Genomic DNA, 26,177 nt, shown 5'->3' with positions numbered 1-26,177 from the left:
CCTCTGTCTATAACTCTACCTCTCAAATAAATATATAATTTTTTTTTTTAAAGGAATGACCTGGGGCTGGTTAATGTCCCTGTTTTTTCCACTTATGATCCATCTCCCTGCTGGTGCACCTGGGAAAGCAGCGGAGGACAGCTGGGTACTTGGGCCCCTGCACCTATAGGAGACCTGGATGAAGCTCCCTGGCTTCGGCCTGGCCTAGCCCTGGCTGTTGCAGCCATTTGGAGAATGAACCAGCAGATGCTAGATCTAACTCTGCCTTTCGAATAAATAAATAAATATTTTTAAGGAATGTATTTTGACCAGCCTTTAATTGATTTGTTGGATAAATTCTTTTTCATTTCTCAGCAAAACAGAGCAATTTTTTAAAGATTTAACCAGAACCGGCGCTTCATGGGATGCTGGTGTTGTAGGTGGCAACTTTACCCATTACGCCCTAACGCCAGCCCCAAAATACATCTTTAAATAAATGTTGATCATTTGCTTTAGTAAAGAAAAATAAGACACCTTTGAATATTTCTGATTACATTTTAAATAATGGTTTAAAATTTTAATTTTTTTTTGACAGGTAGTTATAGACAGTGAGAGAGGGAGAGAGACAGAGAGAAAGGTCCTCCCTCCATTGATTCACTCCCCAAATGGCTGATACAGCTGGAGCTATGCCGATTGGAAGGCAGGAGCCAGGTGCTTCTTCCTGGTCTCCCACGCGGGTGAAGGGGCCCGAGCACTTGGGCCATCCTCCACTTCCCTCCTGGGCCACAGCAAAGAGCTGGACTGGAAGAGGAGCAACTGGGACTAGAACCGGTGCCCATATGGGATGGTGACACTGCAGGCAGAGGATTAACCAAGTGAGCCATGGTGCCAGCCCCTAAAAATTTAAATTTTATTCAATTATTCTATTTTTTCAAGTTTGTAGGCAGTTTTATTTGGGGCAGACTTCATTGAGAAACAGAAACCACTAAGTCTGATTTAGAAGTAACTTGCACAAGTCTCTAACAGCATATATGAAATTCCAAACACTAGCAACTACAGTCACGTATGAGGTACCAAGTTAGATAATCTATACACCACTTAGACCACTCCCACCTCAATCTATTTGAAAATACACTAACATTTTCTTTTTCCATGAACTTATGTTTTCGTTGGGATCCCTTAATACTTTGTGCTTATTTTCCCAACAGTCTTACTTTTCATATTTAAAGGCAGCAGCCATAATGGTTCAGCACAATGATCTAAAAACACATTGCCTACATTAGAATATAGACTCTGTTACCTACACAAGCTGATTGAGTCTCTGGACTTATTTTATTCAACTATAAAATGGGTGATAAAACAGTATCTACACAGAGTAAATAAGTTAGTAAATATAAAGCATATTGAGCAACAGTTTGTCCCTGGCACATCAGACTTAGAACCATAAAACAAAGATATGCAATCTACCTCAGTATGATTCAGAATTGTATATTTTATATTTAACTGAGCACTAATTATTTATAAGCAAATGTAACCCCCTATCATTTCAAAATTATTAAAATGGTTGAATGCGCCCTAAGCTAAGTTTTCAGTCCCTCATGAGAAAATGGTTAGATTTAAGTTACTCAAAATTAACTGTTTCCCAACATCCCCCCAATCTGAAGAGCAGAGAAGACTCTACTCAAAATCAGCTGAAAGAACATTTAAACCTGTATGTGTAAATCTCTGAAGCACCCTAGAAAAAGCAGAGTAAAAACCAACTTCAGCAGTTGACAGATGTCAAAACACAAAGCAACTAACTTGTAATTTCTATGAAGAATTTTAAATCCCTTTCTTGTAAAACCAAAATAAACTGTAAACACCAAAAACTCCTACAGGAACCGACAAAAATAAACTTATGCTGGAAAAAAAAAGAAAGGTTAACTGAAACTGACTTCCTAGGAAAAGTAACAGTTTGATTAACCTGAAAAAAACCACCATTTCAAACACTGAAATTTATTATCTTGCTTTGTAACCTATACCTTTTTATTTTTCAGTTAAACTTCTGGATTTATTGGCTTAAAAATAAAAAGACAGCCTTTTGTGAAAATGACAACAATCAGTAACTCCACATCTTAAGAATGTTTTTATTTGTTAAACTGTCCTGCACTAATAATCGTCCCAATTTAACAGCACCCTGACTTCATGTATTAGAAGAGACCTTAGAAAAGATCAACAGTCCACCAAATTACAAATTTGTCTATTGAAGACTACTGGCATCTTTAGTTTGGGGTGGGATTTACACAGGCACGTGACTTTTGTTTCTGAACTAAAACATGAAACACCATTAATTCTGTTTTCCGGGTAAGCAATAAATATCAAGGCTAAAAGGAAGTATTTCAAAAAATGCGACAAGCCAACCTCAGAGCCCAAAGTTGGCAGATAAAAGTGACATCACTGCACAATTTCAGCACTATAAGAAACTACCAAAAGAAAAAAAAAAAAGAAAACCGCACCCATTCTTACATAAACTTTTGGGCATAGGCAAACTTTGAGTCTCACTTTCTTGTTTTCTCCTAGCAAAAGTAGTCTTCAAGATAAAACACCACTTGCAAAAAGACCAAAAGATTCAGTTAACCTCCCCACGAATTAAACCATCAAAATCCTAAGACATGTTAATGTGTTTAAGTTATCCTAGTGTAGGGCATTTCCCTCAGCTGTATACAGCCATTTTAGAGTCAGTTTCTCTGTTTTTTGAATTTCACGGGGTTGGAGGAAGAGGCAGATTTAAAGCAGGAAGAAAAACTCGTTAAAATACGTCAAGATCTACCAGCTGGGTTTTTTTGGGGGGTGGGGGTGGGGTGGGAGTAGGGACGAACCAGTAGATACCGACAGTCAATCTAAACGTAAACACTTCGCTACCGCGGAGAACCGGGACCACCGAACCTCAAACTCTCCTTTCCCTCAGACACCCCACTTCTGACTTAACACTTTTTCCTCCTCAGCTTTTCTTTGAATGGAAAACAAAAAGCCCCTGCTTGGCTTTCAAAACAAGGAAAAGAAAAAGAAACCTGTAAACCAAGCCTCTGAACCAGCATCAAAACGGAACGCCTGGAGAGGAGCCAGAGAGCCTCAGGTGAGCGTTCCACTCGAAGACCAAAGTTGAAGCCGGAGAGCTCGCGCGGAGCCGCGCCGACGCTGGCGCGCTGGGGGCGGCTGCCCGCCCGGCTCACGCCACCGCGGGCCCCGCTCGCCCGGCCCAGGCCGACCTACACCCAACCACCTGTGTGAGAGCGTCCTTCAACTAGTGTTTAACAGGCGGTGGTGGGTTAAGTACCGGGCGGAGCCCGGCACCCGGACCACTTCCAGATCCCCCCACGTCCGGACTGTCCGGAACTCAACACTCACCGGGCAGCGGCAGGGCTACAACAGGGACGAGACGCGGCGTCTGAAGACGGGGGCCCCAGCCTCTCGACCTGGCAGAGGTGACTAGCCCACAACCATAACAAAGCTCTTCCCAAAATGGCTGCCCGGCCCACAAGGCTCAGGAGGGGCAGAGCGGCTGGAGGAGGAGGAGCGACGACCAGCCCGGTCCCCCTCCCCCAACCGGCCCCGCCTCACACGCTCACCCGCCGGAGCGCACGCGCATGCGCACCGGCCCGCTACGGCGCCCCTGCGGAAGCCGGCCCGGCCGCACGCTGCCAACGTCCGGCCGCGTGAACGGCGGTTACCTCCTGCCCCGCCCCCAGCTCTCTGCCGCGGGACGAAGCAACGCGTGGTCGTCTTAGACCCTATGCGGAGCTCAGTCCTCTCGGCCTTTCCTTGCGCCGGCAGAGGGGCGGAGACCAGCCGAGTTTAGTGCCCCCCGCCCCTTAATTTCTGCAGCCCAAGGCCTGAGCCTGGGCGCCTGTGAATGAGTTGGTGGGTGTGTATACGTGTACCCCTTCTTCCCTCCCCCTCTACACCCACACCCCGCCTCTGGGAGAGCACGCGTCCCCAAACTACCTCTCGCAGCGATAGCAAACCGGTTTCGGTGGAGCGTGTGTTTTCCGAACCCGTCCCACCTTCCTTTTTTCACGTGTGCGCGTCGTGGAGACTCCAGCCCCCAGCGGGCCACTGGGCCCCGCTCCGAAGGTCCGCGCTGCTGGGCCTGGCGCGCTACCCGCTGGGAGCCGTAGTTTCTAAGGGCCCGCGGGCGTCACGCCCCTGCCCCAGCGCAGGGCGGGTTTCTGGCGGAGCCTGCGCCTTTGCCAGGGCAGAGAAGCCGTTTCTCCTACTCCAAGTTTCATTGGGTATCACACGACGGGAAGGGGCGGCACTACCATGACGGAGAAGGAAATAAAAGTGGGGGGAAAAAAAAAACAACCAGGGGTGTGAGTTGTGGCGCAGGGAGTTAAGCCGCAGTCTGCATCCTGAATCCGAGTCCCTGGTTCAAGTCCCGTCTGCTCTGCGCGCTTCTGATTCAGCTTCTTGCCCATGAGCCTTAGCGGCAGTAGGTGATGACCCAAATCCTGGGGTGGTGGGGGCGGGGTTGCCTGTGACCCACTGAAGATACCGGGATAGGTTTCGTAGCTCCTGGCTTCCCAGCCCCGCAAGGGTATTTGGCGAGTGAGCCACAAGATGGTAGTTTTATCCCTGTCATTCAGTCTTTCAAATACTAAAAACATGAGTAAAAGCCTAGGGCAACCAGGAGTAATTACTGTTGCTGTGGCTGCAGACAGCAGAGAAAGCCCAGACTACCTAGAATGAGGAGAAATGCGGGAAATGGCCCGCGTGGGCCCTTGAGATCTATTACTTGTCCTGGGCTTTATCCTTAGTGATGGAAGGACTCCCAGATTGCCTGGTGCCATTTCCTTTGACACACTGCGAGAAGCCTGGAGAAGAAAAGGGACTTACCCAAGGTCACACAGCCAAGGAAAAAAGCTGAGGGTGACAGGAGGAGGCACTTTCCCGATCAAATCCCTTCTCCAGGGCTGATCACCACACCTATCACGGAAGTGAAAATCCTGCCCCTCGTGCTTTTTATTCCATAAAGTTTTCAGGTCCCAACAAAGAGGATGAAAATAGAAACGACGTTCCCTCCACGTTAAATACTAATAGTTGAAGACCCTAAGGCGGAGTGAAATGAACCCCTGTCGATTCTACACACCATGTTCCAGAGATGGCACGCAATTCAGCCAAGTTACAGTTGGCCTGGACTCCCAAGTCTTCCACCTTCCCCTACAATCGCTCTGAGATTGTACTAGTAGTTGCACCCTACCTTCCCAGACTCTGCAGATTCTCCTGGTTTGGAATCCTGGAATGGAGAGGCAAAGATGATCAACCACCTTGTCCAACAGCCGTCTTCAACTAGAATTGTGGAATAGTCCCAAGACGGAAAGCTGGATCTGGGAACCAGTGTGCAGAGGTCACATCCCCACCCGGACTCATATTTTTGCATCTCAGGAAGTAGGGGAGGCTGTCTCCCTGCACTGGCCGGAAGTGCCTTTCTAAAGTTCTCTGGCTGTTCCACCTCCCCATGCGAAGCTTGCAGGTGAGTATCAGGGCCACGGAGGCGGTTGGGAAGCAGGGCACCAAAGGCTGGTAGTTAAGTAGGAGGTACGGGCACTGTCTGACATTATTGCCCGAGGATCATTGCATCTAAACTCTGCCTCCTTTTCGCGGTTGTCATTTTAAGGCTTGCAGTTTGCAGCCTTCCCGTTGGGGAAATGGCACTTTCCCCAAAGTGTGTTGGGGGGATTTAACCCTAAGGCTTCCACCTTTAAATCCCGCATCACCTAGGCTTGAGGCTATCACTTTACTTTAATATTCATGAGTTGGAAAGTACTTGCTGCAGTGGGTGGGGAGTTTTCAAGGTGTTAAGGGAGCAGGGGTGATTTTAAATGGGATGGTTCAGAAAGTCCTCACGTATAAAGTGATTTTGAAGATTTTATTTATTAATTTGAGAGGTGGAGCTACAGACAGTAGGAGGGAGAGACAGAAAGGTCTTCCCATCCGCTGTTCACTCCCCAAATGGCCGCAATGGCCGGAGCTGCGCCGATCCGAATCCAGGAGCCAGGAGCTTCTGGGTCTCCCACGCGGGTGCAGGGGCCCAAGTACTTGGGTCATCTTCCACTGCTTTCCCAGACCACAGCAGAGAGCTGGATAGAAAGAGGAGTATCTGGGACTTGACCCGGTGCCTATATGGTATTCCGGCACCGCAGGAGGCGGCTTAGCCCACTGTGCCATAGCGCTGGCCCCATATAAAGTGATTTTAAGCAGAAGTGAGGATGTCAGTTTGAGAAACTCAGAAATCTCTATCCCTATTTGCTTCCATGTACAGAATTGAACGGTATACAGCCATAAGACCTGTGATAAATTCTTTCAATAAATTTATTTTTAAAAAATTAGAGCTGTAGGCTTTGTTTTTTAGCCACTTAATGTCTCCTGGTTAAGAATGGGACCATCAGGTATAGATTCATATTCTCACTCAGCCATTTAACTGCTGTTTACGTTAGACAGCGTTCTGAACCCTCCAAGAATAATAGCTCGTGTTTTTTGAGGGCTAGTATTTTTGAGTAGGTACAGTTCTAAGCTCTTTACATGTATTATTTTTTAAAAAGACTTATTTGAAAGGCAGAGTCATAGCAGGAGAGACAGAGACATCTTCCATCCTCAAATGGGGTCAGGAGCCAGTAACTCCAGCTGCATGCCAGGTGGGTGGCAGGGCTCCAAGCACTGGATCCATCTTCTGCTGCTTTCCCAGGTGCATTAGAAGAAAACTGGATCAGAAATGGAACAGCCAGGACTCAAAAAGGGATGCTGGTGTTGTAGACGGCAACTTAACTCGTGCCGTCCCCCATGTATTAACTTACCAAATTTTTACAACAATCCTATGAAGAAGTTGTTATTGTCCTTATTTTGAGTGTAAGTGAATTATACCATGAAGATTAAGTAACTTGTTCAGTCACATAGCTAATAAGTAGTGGAGCCTGAATTCCAACCGCAATTGTTTGACACAGAAGTCTGTACTCTAACAGGCTGTGTTCTCTCTCAGTACCATGTTGATGAGGTTACTATGAGCATTAGAGTTACTATATTTAAAACCCAGAGTTCAACCATTGGCTCACAGCTAAACATATAGGTTTTTATTTTCATTATTTTGAGTTATAAACTTTTTTTTTTAGATAGGCAGAGTTAGAGAGAGAGACAGAGAGAAAGGTCTTTCTTTTCTGTTGGTTCACCCCCCAAATGGCCACTACGGCCGGCGTGCTGCGCCGATCTGAAGCCAGGAGCCAGGTGCTTCTTCCTGGTCTCCCATGTGGATGCAGGGGCTCAAGCACTTGGGCCATCTTCCACTGCCTTCCCGGGCCATAGCAAGAGCTGGACTGGTAGAGGAGCAACCGGAACTAGAACCTGGTGCCCATATGGGATGCTGGTGCCACAGGCGGAGGATCAACCAAGTGAGCCACAGTGCCAGCCCCAAGTTATAAACTCTTAAGCCTTAAAGTAGACACTGACGTGAAAAAAAAAAAAAAGGGAAAGCGAAGCTATGACATTCAGTTATAAAGATCAGAAAACTAGTATTTAAAGAAAGCCATTGTGCAGTGTTACATACTAGGAAGTGGTGAATGTGTTTATAAAATCTAGATCATCTGTCAGTGTGCACAATTCTTTCTGTTAGATCTATTTCCTTAATGTGTTGCTGAATCTTTGTTATATGAAAGAAATTCTCATGATTTACTAATTTTTAAAAATTAATAAATAAAAGTTAAGTGCTATCTTATTTATACACAGCAACATGCTTCTGATTCCGCCCCTTCACTTACCTGTAAAAACACATTGATCACAACTGCCTGGCATCTTCCTGAACAAGACATTTAACAGGGCCAGTATGCTTCACGTCATCCAGAAGCTTTCTCAAGCATCTCCAAAGGTGGGTTTCTTCACTCAATATTTGACCACTATTTGCCAAAAACTGCTCTAGCCGGGCAGCAGCAGTGCAAAAAGACAAAAATCCTGTCCTCATTAACTCAGGTTGGGGGGAAGAGTCGCATAGAATACATCTAAGTTGAGTATTTCCTATGTCCAGTGGGGAGTGTTGTGTTGTGGAAAGGGACACATCAGGGAAGGGGACTAGGGAATGTCAGGAACAGATGCAGCATTGCACTTAGGAACAGGATGGTCAGATAGGAGTGGGCCACATGGGTCACTAAAGGAAGAGCACTCCGAATGGTGACAAGGGGAAAGGCCCCAAGCCGGGATCATTCCTAGCATGGTTATGGAATCATCAAGATTCTTATGTACCTGATCCACTTTATTTCATCTCACACTGTCTTAGTTGTTGGTCTGTTCAGCTGAAGTCCGGTATCTACTCACTAAAGCAGAGTGAGCAGAAAAGGGTATTACTTTTAGTTAGACCATAAAGGTAGTGGAGGGTTTTTTTGTTTTTTTTTTTCAAGGCAGAGAAAAATATATGGTCCTGGCATACAAGTCTACTGAGACAAAGATAAGTAAACACACAATTTTAATTCATTGTGAGAATTATGATGGAAGTTTGTTTAGAGTACTTACTGTAAGAATGCTAAATCAGACTGGAGAGGAGTAAAAGAAACCTTCGAGCTGAATTTTCAAAAATAAGTTCCCTACATAGGAAAGTTAGTTAAAAACTAGAATTCTAGGCAGAGACACATTACAAAAGCATAGAGCTGTGAAAAGCAGGCACTATTTATAAAGCTAAATTGGAAGGCAGATTTCTTCATGGTACATAAAATAGCATTTCAACAGTAATTAGTGCTTTTTTGTTTTTGATTCTTTTAAGATTTATTTATTCATTTGAAAGTCAGAGTTACACAGAGAAGGGGAGGCAGAGAGAGAGAGAGAGGTCTTCCATCTGCTGGTTCACTACCCAAACTAGCGCAATTGCCAGAGCTGCGTGGATTCGAAGTCAGGACCCAGGAGCTTCCTCTGGGTCTTCCCATGCGGGTGCAGGGGTCCAAGGACTTGGGCCATCTTCTACTTTCCCAAGCCATAGCAGAGCTGGATCGGAAGTGGAGCAGCCGGGACTTGAACTGGCACTCAAGGGATGCTGACACTGCAGGCGGCAGCTTTACCCACTATGCCACAGTGTCATTCCGACTTGTGCTTTTTTAAAGATTTATTCATTTTATTCAAAAGACAGAGTAGCAGAAAGAGCAATTTTTTTTAAAGATTTATTTATTTATTTCAAAGTCAGAGTTACACAGAGAAGGAGTGGGAGAGAGAGAGAGAGAGAGAAGTCAGTCTTCCATCTGCTGGTTCACTTCCCAATTAGCTGCAACTGCTGGAGCTGCACCAATCTGAAGCCAGAAGCCAGGAGCTTCCTCCAGGTTTGCCACGCAGGTGCAGGGGCCCAAGGACTTGGGCCATCTTCTACTGCTTTCCCAGGCCATAGCAGAGAGCTAGATCAGAAGTGGAGCAGCCAGGACTTGAACCGGCACCCATATGGGATGCCAGCACTGCAGGCGGCGGCTTTACCCACTATGCCAAAGCCCCGACCCCAGAAAGAGCAATCTTCCATCTACTGGTTCACTTCCCAAAATGACCTGAGTGGCCAGGACTGGACCAGGCTGAATCCAGGAACCTGGAACTCCATCCAGGTCTTCCATGTGGGTGGCAGGGACTTAAGCACTTGGACCATCTTTCTCTGCTTTCCCAAGTGCATTAGCAGGGAGCTGGATCAGAAGTGGAACAGCCAGGAATTGAACCAGTACCCATATGGGATGCCAGAGTCACAGGCAGCAGCTAAATCTGCTACATCACAACATGGGCCCCAGTGCTACTGCTTTTGCAACTTATAAATAGAAGAGCCAGTTTAGAAAGCCTTATTGCTAAGGACCTAATCTCTACCTGCTCTTCTTCCAGGTATTTATGTCATGGTGGTAGGTCCTCATAAATCACTGATTTCTATTCAGTATAGTGTTTTGTTGTTTTTAGTAATATAATATTTTTAATTTTTATTTAAAAATTTTTTATTTATTTGAAAAGCTGAGAGACAGATCTTCATCTGCTGGTTCACTCCCCAGATGCCCACAGCAGCTAGTTTTGGAGCAGGCTATCTTAATCGAGTCTCTCACACAAGTGGCAGGGATCCAGGTGGTTAGAAGGAAGCTGGAATTGCAGGAGGAGTAAAGACTATTCCAGGAGCCCGGCCTATGGCGTAGCAGGTAGAGCTGCTGCTCGCCTTCCAATCCGGCTCTCTGCTATGGCCTGGGAAAACAGTAGAAGATGCCCAAATCCTTGGGCCTCTGCACCTGTGTGGGAGACCTGGAAGAAGCTACTGGCTCCCAGCTTTGGATCATCCCAGCTCGGGCTGATGCTGCCATTTGGGGAGTGAACCAGTGGATGGAAGACTTCTCTCCTCTGCCTTTGCCACTCTGTAACGCTGCCTTTCAAATAAATAAATCTTTTTAAAAAAATTGTACTCCAGATACTTCCAATATGGGATGCAGGTATCCCAAGAGGCGTCTTAATAGGTGTGTCAAACACCCGCCCTTATTTTTTATTTTTGACACATAGTAATCGTACACATTTACAGTGTATAGCTATACTACTATTTGAATGATTTAATACTTTCATCAGTAATAACATAACTCGGTAGTCAGTTAAGCCTGTCTGTAAAGTTTGATGTGCTATGAGGCAGGTGTGTGATACAGTGAGTGAAACCACTGCTTTGTTAAATGCAAGGGTTCAAATTCCACCTCAACTTCCAGTCCAGCATTCCTGCTAGTGTGCATCCTGAGAGGCAGCAGAAGATGGCTGAAGAACTTGGAGTCCCTGCCACCCATGTAGTATACCCAAATGGAGCTCCTGGTTCAGCCTGGCCCAGCCCTGCCTGTTGTGGGTCTTGGGGAACTGAACCAGCATATGGAAGATACCTCTTGTTTTCACTCTTGCTCACTTGGTCTCTGGCACTCTACCTTTCACATAAACAAACATTTTCTAAAAAATATCAAGTAATAAAGGGAAGTTTGATGTGCTAATAGAAAGAGCTTTTTGGTTGTTTTGCTTCTTATTGTTTCAGATTGAGAATAAGAAATCTGGTGATTTTAAAATTTTATTTATCTTACTGTTCTGTTTTCTTTACAGATACTAAAGTACCCTTTCATAATGGGAATAGGAACCAGCAGAACAGATAAACTTGCTCTCAAGTCATCTCTCCAGCAGAACTTTTTCTCTTTGATTCAGAGGCCTTGGTTTGTCTCATCATTTCCAGTGTGTGTTAGCAAGACACAAGGCTATCATACATCCCCTTGGAGCTTTAAGAAGAAGGAGAAGCAAGCAGTACTTCCACCCAGGCCACCAAACACCATCTCTTACCTGACTGACAGCCCCAAACCAGCATTATACATAACTCTAGCAGGACTGGTCCCCTTTGTTGCTCCACCACTGGTCATGGTGATGACAAAGACTTATATCCCCATGTTAGCTTTTACACAGATGGCTTATGGTGCCAGTTTCCTATCTTTCTTGGGAGGGATCAGGTGGGGTTTTGCTCTGCCAGAAGATAGTCCAGCCAAACCAGACTTCCTTAATTTAGCTAATAGTATGGCCCCCGTTATGTTTTCATGGTTTGCCCTCCTTACTTTTGAAAGACTCAGTGCAGCCATAGTCACTGTAATAGTAGGTTTGGGGATAGCATTACACATTGAACTCTTTCTCTTGCCACATTATCCCAACTGGTTCAAAGCCCTGAGGTTACTGGTTACTTTTGTAGCCTTTTTTTCATTTGCAATCACTTTATTAGTTGAAAATATTTATCCAGAGAAAGAACCCAAGAGACCTGGTCAAACAGAATAAATATAAGACTACTTTGTTAATAACATTAGCATGTTTGTTATGACCTTATAAAGTTGCATTTTGGCATCACTTTTTTCTTCTGTTTGGCTGTTTCTCCTCACCCCATCAATGGTAGTTTATTCTTCATAGATTGTTTTTTATTTCTAGAAAACATTATTTTATAGTAGTTACTTGATCAAAAACGTCAAAATCTCTGACAAAACTTTTAAATATCATAGTTTTTTTTTAGTCTTTTGATGAATTTTATAGTCAACCATTTAAACATTTCAGTGTTTTAATTATCTTGGGAAATATAAATTAAGATGCAAAAAGTTTCCTTTGTTAGAGCCTTATGATCATTAGAAGAAACATACATTGTCCTACAAGAGGGAGTCTTTGTATTCATGAGTGTCTAAAAATAAAAGGTGGTTCCAGTGTGGAGCTTTCATGGTAGATGTCTTTTAGAATAGCATATCCAAGCCTATTGTACCTGCTGTAATCGTTTTATGAACTGAAAGGATCTGTGACACTAGTGGATAGCGAGCAGTGTTATGAGGGGAAAGCATGTTCAAAGAAACACTAGACATGTTTTCTAGTTTCCATTAGGATGTTTGGCATGGTATAGAGGCAACCTATCAATCACCAAATACGTATACTGGCTGATCAAAAACAGAAGAATGAAGTCACTAGTACATACCAATTACAAAGAAGATGTCAAGCTGGAGCCATCTTTTTATTCTTTTTTTTTTTTATGATTTATTTATTTGAGAGGCAGAGAGAGAGGACAGAGAAGTCTTCCATCTGTTGGTTCACTCCTGAAAGGCCACAATGGCTGAAGCTTGGGAGTAAAAGATGGCTCTAGTTCTTGGGCCTCTGCCACTCACATGGGATACCCAGATGAAGTTCTGGGCCCATGTCTTCAGCCTGGCCTAGCCCTGGATATTGCAGCCAACTGGGGAGTGAATCAGGTGATGAAAGATCTTTCTGTCCCTCTCTCTATAACTTATTAAAAAAATCTTAAAAAACAGCAAACATGGATTGGGCATTTGCCATATTGGAGTGTCTGGGTTAATAATGGGGGTCTGCTCCTGACTCCAGCTTTCTATTGAAATATCCTGAGGGCATCTGGGGAGTGGTAATAAAAAGAAAAGGCAACACTTTGAATTTTAACTTGAAAAATCTAATCTCTTGGATTTCTAGTCTCACAATAAAGACTTTTTTTTTTTAAAGATTTATTTAAAAGAGTTACACAGAGCAAAGGCAGAAAGAGAGAGGTATTCCATCCACTGGTTCACTCCCCAATTGGCCACAACGGCCAGAGCTGCGCTGATCCGCAGCCAGGAGCCAGGAGCTTCCTCTGGGTCCCCCACGTGGGTGTAGGGGCCCAAGGAGTTGAGCCATCTTCTTAACTGCTTTCCCAGGCCATAGCAGAGAGCTGGATCATTAGTGGGAGCAGCTGGGTCTTGAACCAGCGCCCATATGGGATGCCAGCACTTCAGGCCAGGGCATTAACCTGCTGTGCCACAGCATCGGCCCCACTTACTATTATTTTTTTAATTGACTTGAAAGAGTGACAGATCTTTATCAGGTAATTCACTCCTTAATGCCTGTTATAGCCAACACTGGGTGAGGCCAAAGCCAGGAACCTGGAACTCCATCTGGGTCTCCCAAATGTATGGTAGGAACTCAGATACTTGAGTCATCATCCGTCATGTGCTGCCTCCCGGGATACATCAGCAGGAAGCTGGATGGCAAGTGGAAGAGCCAGAACTCGCATTGGCATTCCAATGTAGGTGTCCCAGGGGGTGGCTTAACCTCCTGAGCCACAACACACATGAAAAACACTTTAAATAATATAAAGAGCAGTGTTCTGGAGTAGTAGGTTAAGCCCCTGGCATCCCATATGGGCACTGGTTCAAGTCTTGGCTGCTCCATTTGATCCAGCCCCCTGCTAATGCTCCTGGGAAAGAAGAGTTAGATGGCCCAAGTCCTTGGGCCCCTGCCATCCACATTGGAAACCTGGAGGAGGCTCCTGGCTCCTGGTTTTGGCCTGGCCCAGTCCTGGCTGTTGTGGCCACTTGGGTATTGAACCAGTGGATGGAGAATCTCTCTGTAACTCTGCCATTCAAATAATTCTTTTTTAAAAGTGGCATGGGGCCACTGCTGTGGCATGGTGAGTTAAAGCCTGCAGCCTGCAGTGCCAGCATCTCATATGGGTGCCGGTTCGAGTCCCAGCTGCTCCTCTTCTGATCCAGCTCTCTGCTATGGCCTGGGAAAGCAGTAGAAGATGGCCTAAGTCCTTGTGTCCCTGCACTCATGTGGGAGACCTAAAAGAAAACCCTGGCTCCTGGCTTAGGATCAGCTCAGCTCTGGCTGTTGTGGTCATTTGGGGAGTGAACCAGGGGAATGGAAGACCTCTCGCTCTGGTTCTACCTCTCTCTCTAACTCTGTCTTTCAAATACATAAAATAATTCTTTTTAAAAAATGTTATAAGTATAAATCAGGAATGGTATCACCTGGAGTGCTATATCTTTATATATAAGTATTCAAATATTAGTTAACTCAGATTTCATATAGTAATTCTTTTTTTTAATTAGGATTTATTTATTTATTTGAAAGGCAGAGTTAGAGAGAGGGAGAGGCAGAGAGAAGGAGATTCTCCATCCACTGGTTCACTCCCCAGATGGCTGCAATGGCCAGAGCTGTGTCGATCCGAAGCCAAGAGCCAGGAGCCTCTTCCAGGTTTCCCATGTGGGTACAAGGGCCCAAGGACTTAGGCCATCTTCTACGGCTTTCCCAGCCACAGCAGAGAGCTGGATCAGAAGTGGAGCAGCCAGGGCTCGAACTGGCACCCATAAGGGATGTGGCTTTACACAACTATACTACAGCTCCAGTCCTCATATAGTAATTCTTCATAGGAAGAGGTTTTATCAGAGTCTGTAGTAATAAATGGCTTACTGTCTTACCTACCTTTTAGGGTCTGAATTATGTGTTAAGACCTAACCTCAAAAACACCAAGACTCCACCAAAAAAAAAAAACAAAAAACAAAAAACAAAACAAACAAAACAACAACAACAAAACCCTAACCTTAAGTATCTAAGAAAGTAACCTTATTTGCAGATAAGATCTTTTAAAAAGTAAGGTTAATATGAGGTAACTGGGGTGGACTTTAAGGAAATCTGACCCATATATTTTCTTAACAAAAAAGGAACATTTGGAGACAGACACCTGAGGAAGAATGCCATGTGAATACGATAATGGCCATCTACAAACCAAGGAGAGGTATGGGACAGATTCTCACAGTCCTCAGAAGGAACCAACTCTGCCAACACCTTAATTTCATTTTGTTAACAGAGCCCTACAAAACTGATAACTACACTGAAGAGCTAGACTTCCTGACCATTTAGAGGCTTACCAGTTAAAACCAATGTCCTGAAATTGCTACAGGATTTTTACAAATACAGAGAATAGTTTACTACAGGCTGATAAGGAAGGAAAGAAAGCTCATGTTTCTCAAATCTTCCTCAGATTAAGTGTTTTGATGCGAAAACTCACTTATTTGCTTATAATTTGCTCAAGTGCTCTACAAACTTCAAACTTTCCCTGATCTCAACTAAATGCATTGTTTTCCAGAATAAGGACAAGACATAAACCAATTGCTCAGTTTTATAAGAAACACTGCTGTTTTGCAGGTAGATTACAGTGCATACTTTTTAAAGAAAACTGATTTGTAAGTTCATTTGATTAAATGAGACAAGATATTTGGAAGCATATTGAATTGTCACACAGTTGGAGGATGAACACTTTAATAGCTGATCAGAAAATCGAATTAAATGTAAAAATCAGTGTGTACTTTCCTAATGATAAAACAAGCTAAAAAACAAACAAACAAAACTCATGCAGTCCTACCACAGTGTGGTGATTCAGGGATGCTGCTAATAAACTAAGTTAATAACACAAGTAAAGAAAAAAAAAACAGATATTTTATTAGTACATTCTTTTCAGTATATCATTACCTAGGAAATAATAAGCATATCTGTAATGACCTATTTTCAGGGATCTTCTGGATTTATTAAACCCAAACACTGAATGTCTTGGCATTAACATTTCTGCCATGGCAATGCAAAACAGCTCTCTTCACAGTGCCATTTTAGGTTGGTACTATGCGATAGAGAGAATTAATTGTAGGAGTATTTTGTAATTCTGTTTTGAAACAAAATACAGATTGTCTGTAACAAGAAATAGTAAAGGCACATAAGTGAGATCTTAAATAGTCTACACTTTATAACATGCAAATAGTTAATTTATGAATGAAAGTATACTGTGGGCCAAACCAAATATTTTAGATATGAGTGCTACCTGAGTTTTTAATGCTGTCCAAAGATTTTCTATGTTAAGTTGCTGATGCCTCCAACAATATACTGAAGGATCTCAGTAAATAAGAACTCAAATCCTTTAGTCAACAAGTTAAACCTTAATGTATTCAAGACCTTTAATAACTGGCCAGTAAAAATAATTTATAAGTAATGTTCCCACACAAAAGATGAATCTTCTCTCAGGAATGAACAAAACAATTCTGTTGAATGTTTTTCTGGGGACAAAGTTTTGAGTTTTTCAGATTTTGGAATATTTGCATAGACTACACTAGTTGAGCATCCCTAATCCCAAAATTCAAATTGTTCTAAATTCTGGCATCATGTCAGCACTCAAAAAGCTAGATTTCAGATTTCTAGATTAGGGATACTCAATCTGTACCTATAACTGAGCCTTCTCCAAGCCAAGCGGCAGCTTTGTAGCAAGTCAGTTTTCAGGCTTGCCCAAGCACAAGTAGATTCACAGAGCATGATAATCTAATCAAATTTCCTCTTCCTGAAACCATCCATATAATTTTGATGACTGTCTCAAAAATAAAGAAGAAATTTCTAAATGCATAATACTAAATGCCTGATGAGCTCTATCACCCATTACAACATCCTAGTATTATGAAATCATTAAGAACCTCCAATTAATTCTGCACTTGCAATTCTCAAAATCAAGACAAAAATAATGGGGGAGCAAAAGATTTTCTTAGGTGTTAGCAACAAGCAAATACATCTATATAAATGGTAAATATTTCCCACCTACCCCTCCCCAGTCTATCTGCTGCCAACAAAAGGTTTAACTGTTGAAAAGTTCTGCCATCAAATAAAAGTGAGAAGTTGTTCCATTGGTTTTCTATAGGCTAAACTACCATCATGGAAAATTGTGCTCTGGATTAAATCATCAATGAGAAGTTTTAAAACTGTCTCATTGGGCCGGCGCTGCGGCTCACTAGGCTAATCCTCCGCATGCAGAGCCGGCACTCCGGGTTCTAGTCCCGGTTAGGGCACCGGATTCTATCCCGGTCGCTCCTCTTCCAGTCCAGCTCTCTGCTGTAGCCTGGGAAGGCAGTGGAGGATGACCCAGGTGCTTGGGCCCTGCACCTGCATGAGAGACCAGGAAGAGGCACCTGGCTCCTGGCTTCGGATCGGTGCAGCATGCCAGCCGTAGCGGCCATTTGTGGGGTGAACCAACGGAAGGAAGACCTTTCTCTCCGTCTCTCTCTCTCTCTCTCTAACTCTGCCTGTCAAAAAAAAAAAACAAAAAAACAAAAAAAAAAACCACCTGTCTCACTGATATTATTCCTATATCATATATAGGTTATGTAACAGAGACTATTTGCCACAGAGCCTCTAACATAGAGTTTTACAAATGAAACTGCTGTACAAGTTTATTTGTCCAGAAATTAATTTCTATTGTTGACAAGCTTGTCAAGTTTGTGTGGGCTCTTTATTAACTTAAGATATATTTCATGTCTCCCCTGGCTTTTTAGAAAAATCACTCTTTTGTCATTTATCTACCAAATGCATGTAAAATACAATAGAATCAGAGGGTCCTAATATCAAACATGTTTGATTTGCAAAAGGTCAGATCTTGCACTTTCAAAATCTTCCTTGTGTTCCCTTGTACTTTATATTTCATAGCACAGCAACACCTCCTTCACAACGACTGGTGATCATGTTACCAATTTCTGTCCATGTATCAGAATGAGGGTTATAAACTTCAACGGAGTCCAAGGTACCTGGGGCCAAAAAATCATGGCTGGAAGTTCGACCTCCAGAAACATACAGAAGACCATTGACTGCTACAACACACATGCCTGCTCTAGGCACTTTCATTGAAGCAACTTCAACCCACTTTTCCTGGTTAAGAAAGAAAAACAAAAACATGTTAGTAGTGTCATAAAATAACATAGAAAATCTCTGAGAAAACAAATATTTTGGTTCTTTTTACATGTTTAAATTTCAAGCTCACAATCCCAGATAAATATAAAGAACATTTTTTTAGTGAACTTCTGAGTAGGCATGGACAGAGTAGTGAATTTAGAGGATAATGTGGAAAAACATGTCTGATTATAAATTTTGATCAAGGGATGATCACATAGAGGCAAACACCCTGAGAAACTAGGTCTGTGGAATATAAGTAGGCAATATAAACAAATGATGTTCCAAGGAAAAATAAGAGCTTTTTCAAGCCTTAGTATGCTAACTAGCTTTAAAATTTTCAAAGAACGATACAGTGTATAACACTTCCCAAATTTATTTGACCATGGAATACTTTTTCCAGGGACCCCCCGCAGTGGAATTAGTAATCTGTAGATCATATTTTCAAACAGGTGAGCTAGGACAAGAGTTGGGAACTATAGCCTGAGAATTAAGAATGATTTTTCTATATTAAAAGGTTATCTTTTAAAAAGAATATGATCAAAGAAGAGATTGTATATGGCCCACAATTTTTGAATGTGACCCAAACTTTTTACTATCTAGCACTTTACACAAAAAGTTTGCTGACTCTTGGTATACACTGTTACCTGAAGAAATTTCAATAAGCTGCTATAGTCCAAATGACTAGTGGTGTCATACTTCAAGGTCAATGTCTATATTCAGAAAATGGGAATGCTTGTAAAGGTCCTGAGAAGTGATTAGGAGAGAAAAGGGTAACCAGGTAACAAAAGAATGGGTTAACTGCAAATTAAGCCTATGATGAACAACATTTTTTATTTATTTATTTATTTATTTATTTATTTATATTTTTTGACAGGCAGAGTGGACAGTGAGAGAGAGAGACAGAGAGAAAGGTCTTCCTTTGCCGTTGGTTCACCCTCCAATGGCCGCCGTCACTGGCGCGCTGCGGCCGGCGCACCGCGCTGATCCGATGGCAGGAGCCAGGAGCCAGGTGCTTTTCCTGGTCTCCCATGGGGTGCAGGGCCCAAGCACCTGGGCCATCCTCCACTGCACTCCCTGGCCACAGCAGAGAGCTGGCCTGGAAGAGGGGCAACCGGGACAGAATCGGCGCCCAGACCGGGACTAGAACCCGGTGTGCCGGCGCCGCTAGGCGGAGGATTAGCCTAGTGAGCTGCGGCGCCGGCCGATGAACAACATTTTTGAAATGATAAAAAATAAATACTGATGGCTGGCACCATGGCTCACTTGGCTAATCCTTCACCTGCGGCACCAGCACCCCAGGTTCTAGTCCCGGTTGGGGCGCCAGGTACTAGTCCTGGTTGCTCCTCTCCCAGTCCAGCTCTCTGCTGTGGCCTGGGAGGGCAGCAGAGGATGGCCCAAGTGCTTGGGCCCCTGCACCTGCATGGGAGACCGGGAGAAAGCACCCAGCTCCTGGCTTTGGATCAGCACAGTGCTGGCCATAGCAGCCATTAGGGGAGTGAACCAATGGAAGGAAGACCTGTGGGGAGCAACTCGGACTAGACTGTTGCTGGAATTAAGACTTATTCTATGCATCTGCTCCCCCACAATATGGCGCTGGGAGAGGAGAAAAACAGCTTCTACACAGCTGCCTCCAGTTCAACCAATAAACTGTAGGACTTGCTCCTGATTGGAGGAGAGCAGCGTACTCGGCGTGTGGGTAGCAGAGTTGGGATTGGTGGAAGAGGACTATAAAGGAGGAGAGAGACAACATGCACGAGGAACATCTAAGGGGAACATCTATCTGAAGGAACACCTGTGCAGCCCCCGAGAGAGCGGTGTGCCGCTCCCCCGCGGAAGTGGGGAATGTGGCAGGGGGAACCGCCCTTCCACGGAGGTGGAAGGGTTGGTAGCCAACCCGGGAAGAACCAGCAGCAAACCCGGGGAGGGCCGAGCAGACAAAAGAACAGCGCAGGGTCTTGTGTCGTTCCTCCACGAAGAGGGGGAGCGACAAGACCTTTCTCTCTGTCTCTCTCTCACTGTCTATAACTCTCTCTCTGTCTCTCTCTCTCTCTCACTGTCTAACTCTGCCTGTCAAAAAAATAAAAATAAAAAATAAAAAATACTGATTATTCATGAGTGTTAGAGAGTGAACTTTCTGAGAACTTAAGCATCTTATAATTCTAATACCCAGTTTAGTGTTGGCACATAACAGACAGATAATGGCCAGCACTAAGGCTCAATAGGCTAATCCTCTGCCTGTGGCGCCAGCACACCGGGTTCTAGTCCCATTCAGGGTGCCAGATTCTGTCTCGGTTGCCCCTCTTTCCGTCCAGCTCTCTGCTGTGGCCCAGGAGTAGGGTGGAGGATGGCCCAAGTCCTTGGGCCCTGCACCCGCATGGGAGACCAGGAGAAGCACCTGGCTCCTGGCTTTGGATCAGCGCGGTGCACCGGCCGCAGTGCGCCGGCCACGGTGGCCATTGGAGGGTGAACCAATGGCAAAGGAAGACTTTTCTCTCTGTCTCTCTCTCTCTCACTGTCCACTCTGCCTGTTAAAAAAAAAAAAAGAAAAAACAGAATGATAATGTATGTTTGCTGATCTGAATTAATATAATACTCAGAAATACTAAAACCAGACCCAATCCTCCTGATATTGAAGGACCAGATTAAATTTGAAAGCTATTTGGTCATGTGAAATTACAGAACACATCACAAAGTTACAGAACTGAAAAAAAAATTTTTTTTAAGATTTATTTATTTATTTGAGAGACAGAGGCAGAGAGAGAGAAAGAGAAGACAGAGTTCTTCCACCTACTAGTTCATCCCAAAAGGCCACAATGGCCGGAGCTGGGCCAATCTTAAGCCAGGAGCCAGGAGTCAGGTCTCCCATGTGGGTGCAGGGGCCCAAGCACTTGGGTCATCTTCCACTGTATACAGCAGAGAGCTGTATTGTAAGTGGAGCAGCTGAGACTCGAACTGGTGCCCAAATAGGTTGCCAGCACTGCAGGCAGTAGTTTTACCTGTTAGGCCACAGAACAGGCCCCTTCTTGTGACTTCTTTCTAAAAAATTATTTATTGGGTCCAGTGTTGTACAGCAGTAAGTTAAACTACATCTTGTAATGCCAGCATCCCATATTTGACTAATTCAATTACTGGCTGCTCTGCTTCCCATTCAGCTTCCTGCTAATGCACTGTGGAAGGCAGCAAATGATGGCCCAAGTGCATGAGTCAATCCTGCCAAGGGGGAGACCAGGATATAGTTCTAGACTGCTAGCTTTGGCCTGGCCCAGACCTGGCTATTGCAGCCATTTGGGAAATAAACCAGTGGGCGGATGATATCTCCATCCTCCAGACCCCATTGCTCTGCCTTTCAATTAAATATTTAAATAAAAAATTAAAAAGTGATTTATTTTAATTTTATTAGAAAGGGAGAGACAGATGGAGAGAGATCTTTCATCTGCTGGTGTATTCCCCAAATTCTCTCAACAGCCAGAGCTGGAGCAGGCTGAAACTGGATATCTGAATCTCCCATGTGGATGGGAGAGACCCAAGTACTTGAGCCATCATCTGTTGTCTTGTAGGTGTTTATTAGCAAAAAACTAGACTGTGCCGGTGCCGCAGCTAACTTGGCTAATCTTCCACCTGCGGCGCCGGCACCCGGGGTTCTAGTCCCGGTTGGGGCGCTGGATTCTGTCCTGGTTGCTCCTCTTCCAGTCCAGCTCTCTGTTGTAGCCCAGGGGGGCAGTGGAGGATGGCCCAAGTGCTTGGGCCCTGCACCCACATGGAAGACCAGGAGGAAGTACCTGGCTCCTGGCTTCAGATTGGCGCAGCGCACCGGCTGTAGTGGCCATTTGGGGGGTGAACCAATGGCAAAGGAAGACCTTTCTCTCTGTCTCTCTGTCTCTCTAACTCTGCCTATCAAAAAACAAACAAACAAAAAAACACTGGATTGTAAGTAGAGCAGCCAGGACTCAAACCAGGTACTCTGACACGGAACATGGGCAACCCAAGCAGTGGCTCAAATCCTATGTCAAACATCCATCCCCACTCTTACTCATTGAATTCAGCAATGTACTGAAGGTACTAGCTAGGGCAATTAGAAAAGAAAATTAAAGGCATATAAATTTAATTCATATTTAAGAAGTAAAAATATTTATACACTATGTGAACTTGTATATAGAAAAACTTTAAGAAATCCATACACAAACAAAAACTATTAGACCATGAGTCTAGCAAGGTTGCAGGATACAAGGTCAATGTGCAAAAATCAGTTGTACTTCACCAACAATGAACATCTGAACTTTAAATTAACAAAACAATTCAATTATAATAGCATCAAAAGGAATAAAATACATCAAAATAAATTTAACCAAGAAAACACAAGGAACTGAAAACTATAAAACAATGTTGAAATAAATTAAAGATGATCTAAATAAAAGAAAAAAACATTCCATGTTCATTAATCAGAAGACAAAACTGTTAAGATGGCAATACTGTTCAGATGACAATACCTTCAAAACTGATCTCAGATTCAGTAGTATCCCTATGTAAAAAAAAATTCGCTTATTTGTTATTTGCATATGAAATTCAAGTGACCTAGAATAGCTAAGTCAGTTTTTAAAGAAGTTCAAATTTGGATGACTCACACTTTCCAATTTCAAAACTTGCAGTAATCAAGTCAATGTAGTACTGATGTAAGGATAGAACTGAGTGCTTAGAAATGGACCCTCACTTTTTTTTTTTTAATATTTATTTGAGAGTTAGAGTTACAGACAGAGGGAGACAGAAAGAGAGGTCTTCCATCTACTGGTTCTCTCCCGAAATAGCCACAAACATTGAGGGCTGGGCTGATCCAAAGCCAGGAGTTTCTTCCAGGTCTCCCATATGGGTGTAAGGGCCCAAGCACTTGAGCCATCTTCTAGTGATTTCCCAGGCCATTAACAGAGAGCTGGATAGGAAAAGGCACAGCTGGGACATGAACCAGCACCCATATGGGATGCCAGTGACGCAGGAGGAATCTTAACCTACTAAGCCACAGCGCCGGCCCCAAAACCTCACTTCTATGGTCTACTGATTTTCAACAAGGTACCAAAACAGTTCAATGGAGGAGGAATAGTCTTTTCAACAAATAGTGCTGGGACAACTAGATAGCCAAATGCAAAAGAATGAAGGCTGACCTCATTTATTCTGTATTAAAAAATTAAATAAAATGGATCAAAGAATGAAGTGTAAGAGCTAAAACTAAAATCTTCATGACCTCTGACTAAGAAATAATTTCTTAAGTTATGGCACCAAAAGCATAAGTGACAAAAGAAAAAAAAAATAAATTGGACATCAAGCTTAAGTTTCTACTCCTACAAATATCATCAAAAAAGTGAAGAAAAACCACAGAAAGGGAGAATAATTTTGCAAATCATATGTCTGACCAAGGACTTACATGCAGATTATTCAAAGAACTCTTACAACTCAATAATAATAAAAATACAAATAATCCAAATTTTAAATGGATAAACTGAATAGATGTCTTCAAATAGATATACAAATGAGTAATAAACACATGAAAATATGTTCCACATCATCAGTCATCAGAGAAATGCAAATCAAAACCATGATAAGAGGGGAGTAGGCGAGTGGACTAGATAAGGCTACCCTGAAGTGCGCCAACTACCACAGCGACCCTGGGGACCAGAGTGGGCTGGCTGTGGGCCTGGTGCAGGGCACTATCACACAGCTACCTGTGCTTACCATGGGGACTGAATGCTTCTACCTATTGTATAATGAATCTCAGTATGAAGTAGAAACAAGACAGAATCAGAGAATGTAAAGAATAGTCGTGTCCCAAGATCTCTGAGGATGATCCAACCTTCTGCAACTGGATCTCTTGCTGAAAAAGAAAATGAGTGGCCAAAGGCTTATCCAAAAGGAAACACTGGAATGATTAGTTAACATTAGCTCTGGGGTTGGTGCCTCAGAATACCATGAAAATAGAAATTTGGAGAAGATACCTAAGAAACACTTGCTCTCTCTCTCTCTCTTTTTTTTTTTTTTTTAAGATTTATTTTATTTATTTGAAAGGCAGAGTTAAAGAGAAGCACAGCCAGAGAAAGGGAGAGAGAGAGGACTTCCATCTGCTAGTTCATTCCTGAGATGGCCTCAATGGCCAGCCAGAGCTGCGCCAATCCGAAGCCAAGAGCCAGGAGCTTCTTCTGGGTCTCCCATGCAGGTACAGGGCCCAAGAACTTGGGCCATCTTCTACTGCTTTCCCAGGCCATAGCAGAGAGCTGAATCAGAAGTGGAGCAGCCAGGAATCAAACCGGCGCCCACATGGAATGCTGGCACTGCAGGCAATGGCTTTATCCACTACACCACAGCACTGGCCTCAGTATTTGATCTTATGATTAAAGAAAATACAGCCGGGCGGCTTCGCATCGGCATACTGCCGGCCGTGGCGGCCATTTGGGGAGTGAACCAATGGAAGGAAGACCTTTCTCTCTGTCTCTCTCTCTGTCTATAACTCTACTTGTCAAAAAAAAAAAAAAAATCCAGCCTCTCAATATTGGAAAGAAGTGGGAGAAGAATGGAAAAAGATTCTCTATTAGCACATAAAGAAATTTCACAAAGAAACTGAACAAAATTGTATGCCTGAAAAAGGAGAATAAACTATTGCAAAAAGTAGTGGAACATGTTTAGTATATGGCACAGGTAATAGAAAGACTGAATGATGGACCGATGGATGACTCTGAATCACTGGATAGTCAGGAACTTGATTTTGAAGAAGCGAGGGAGGATTCTGAAGGGAAAGACTCAGAAATTGGCAGTTGTGCTAAAGAAATTGTAATCTCTTCTATAGACATAAAACTGTATCTGAAATCCATTAATATTTGCCTCTTAAGGAATACGCTGCCAAAGTTTACCTCCAATATTGTTCTTTAGAGCAGAGTAACTACATCTGGCAAACTTTGGAAACAAATTTCCTTGTTTGAATCCTGTGGTCTTATTGTATTAAAATATAAATACCATGTAGCTTTTTGTTTGTTTGTTTGTTTGTTTGTTTTTAAGATAGGCTTAGACAGTGAGAGAGAGAGAGGGAGAGAGGGACAGAAAGAAAGGTCTTCCTTCCACTAGTTCACTCCCCAAATGGCTGCAATTGCCAAAGCTAAATGGATCTGAAGCCAGGAGCCAGGAGATTCTTTCAGGTCTCCCACGTGGGTGCAGCAGCCCAAGCACTTGAGCCATGTTCCTCTGCATTCCCAGGCCATAACAGAGAGCTGGATTGGAAGAGGAGAAGCCAGGACTAGAACCAGCGCCCATTTAGGATTCCAACACCCCAGGCACAGGATTAACCTACTGCGGCATAGCATTGGCCCCAATAGTATGTAGTTCTAATCTATAATGTTTTATGTAAATAGCATGTTCTCACTTGTCAGACATGACCAGTGTAGATAATAAATAAACTTCACATCTCCTATTGAATGTTGTATACATCTTGGGAGAAAAAAACCACAACGAGATATAACTCACATGTCCAGATTAGCTGTAATTTTTAAATATATAATAATACTGAACATTGGAAATGGAGAAATTAGACTATTACACATTACTGATGGTTACATAAAATGACATAGCCACTTACTAGGGCTACAGCGTGACATTTCAATACCTGTATACAATATGTCCCCTCGAGTCTTGGGCTGAACACTTCTAATTTTTGTATTCAGAAGCAAGACTTCATGAGAACAGGCAAAGAGCAACTAATGGTAGAAGTCAAAAGCTGAACAATTCCTGTAGCTCACACAGGCTGGGTTATACTCAAGTCCTGACAAGCCAAAATGAAGACTTGGGGCTGGTGCTGTGGCACAGTAAGTTAAGCCTCTGTCTGCGGCTCTGGCATCCTATATAGGTGCCAGTTTGAGTCTCAGCCGCTCCACTTCCAATCCAGCTCCCCGCTAATGGTCTGCGAAAGCAGCACAAGATACCTCAAGTCCTTGAGCCCCTGTACCCACCAGGGAGACTTAGAAGAAGCTCCTGTTTCGGTATGGCCCAGTCCTAGCCAACATGGGCATTTGGGGAGTGAACCAGCGGATAGAAGACCTCTGTCTCTGTCGGTAACTGTCTCTCAAATAAATAAATAAATAAATCTTTTTTTAAAAAAATGAAGGGGCCAGCACTGTGGCATAGTGGATGAAGCCACCGCCTGCAGT

The 26,177-nt window shown here is 43.5% G+C and overlaps 3 protein-coding genes across 16 annotated transcripts in view; 1 reads left to right on the top strand and 2 right to left on the bottom strand.

The window, feature by feature from the left end:
- The window catches only part of GPBP1L1 (GC-rich promoter binding protein 1 like 1), a 62,493-nt gene extending 57,137 nt beyond the window's left edge, over window positions 1-5,356 (bottom strand). For 2 of the 11 annotated variants that reach the window (XM_070078575.1, XM_008265333.4), the window contains exon 1: window positions 3,367-3,643. The gene's annotated coding sequence lies outside the window, so the exon portion shown is untranslated. Of the gene's footprint in view, window positions 1-3,366; window positions 3,819-3,963; window positions 4,188-5,218 lie in introns of those variants that run through there. The other 9 variants (XM_070078572.1, XM_002715133.5, XM_051857840.1 and 6 more) reach the window with 8 other exon arrangements.
- TMEM69 (transmembrane protein 69) lies at window positions 5,352-12,195 on the top strand. The gene is made up of 3 exons (XM_002715669.5): window positions 5,352-5,491; window positions 7,735-7,873; window positions 11,065-12,195. Exons 2-3 carry the CDS (start codon window positions 7,832-7,834, stop codon window positions 11,773-11,775), a joined length of 753 nt encoding a protein of 250 aa, XP_002715715.2. The 5' UTR covers window positions 5,352-5,491; window positions 7,735-7,831; the 3' UTR covers window positions 11,776-12,195.
- Window positions 12,196-15,544: 3,349 nt separating this feature from the next.
- The window catches only part of IPP (intracisternal A particle-promoted polypeptide), a 47,076-nt gene continuing 36,443 nt past the window's right edge, over window positions 15,545-26,177 (bottom strand). For all 4 annotated transcript variants that reach the window (XM_070078569.1, XM_070078570.1, XM_070078567.1 and 1 more), the window contains one exon: window positions 15,545-17,976. In XM_070078569.1, the coding sequence (XP_069934670.1) occupies window positions 17,752-17,976 (225 nt within the window). In that variant the 3' untranslated portion in view covers window positions 15,545-17,751. The remainder of the gene's footprint in view (window positions 17,977-26,177) is intronic.

Source organism: Oryctolagus cuniculus, chromosome 7 (genome assembly GCF_964237555.1).
Source record: "Oryctolagus cuniculus chromosome 7, mOryCun1.1, whole genome shotgun sequence".
Classification (NCBI taxonomy): domain Eukaryota; kingdom Metazoa; phylum Chordata; class Mammalia; order Lagomorpha; family Leporidae; genus Oryctolagus; species Oryctolagus cuniculus.
The sequence above is the reverse complement of the archived record's forward strand: the minus strand, read 5'-3'. Positions and strand labels throughout refer to the sequence as shown.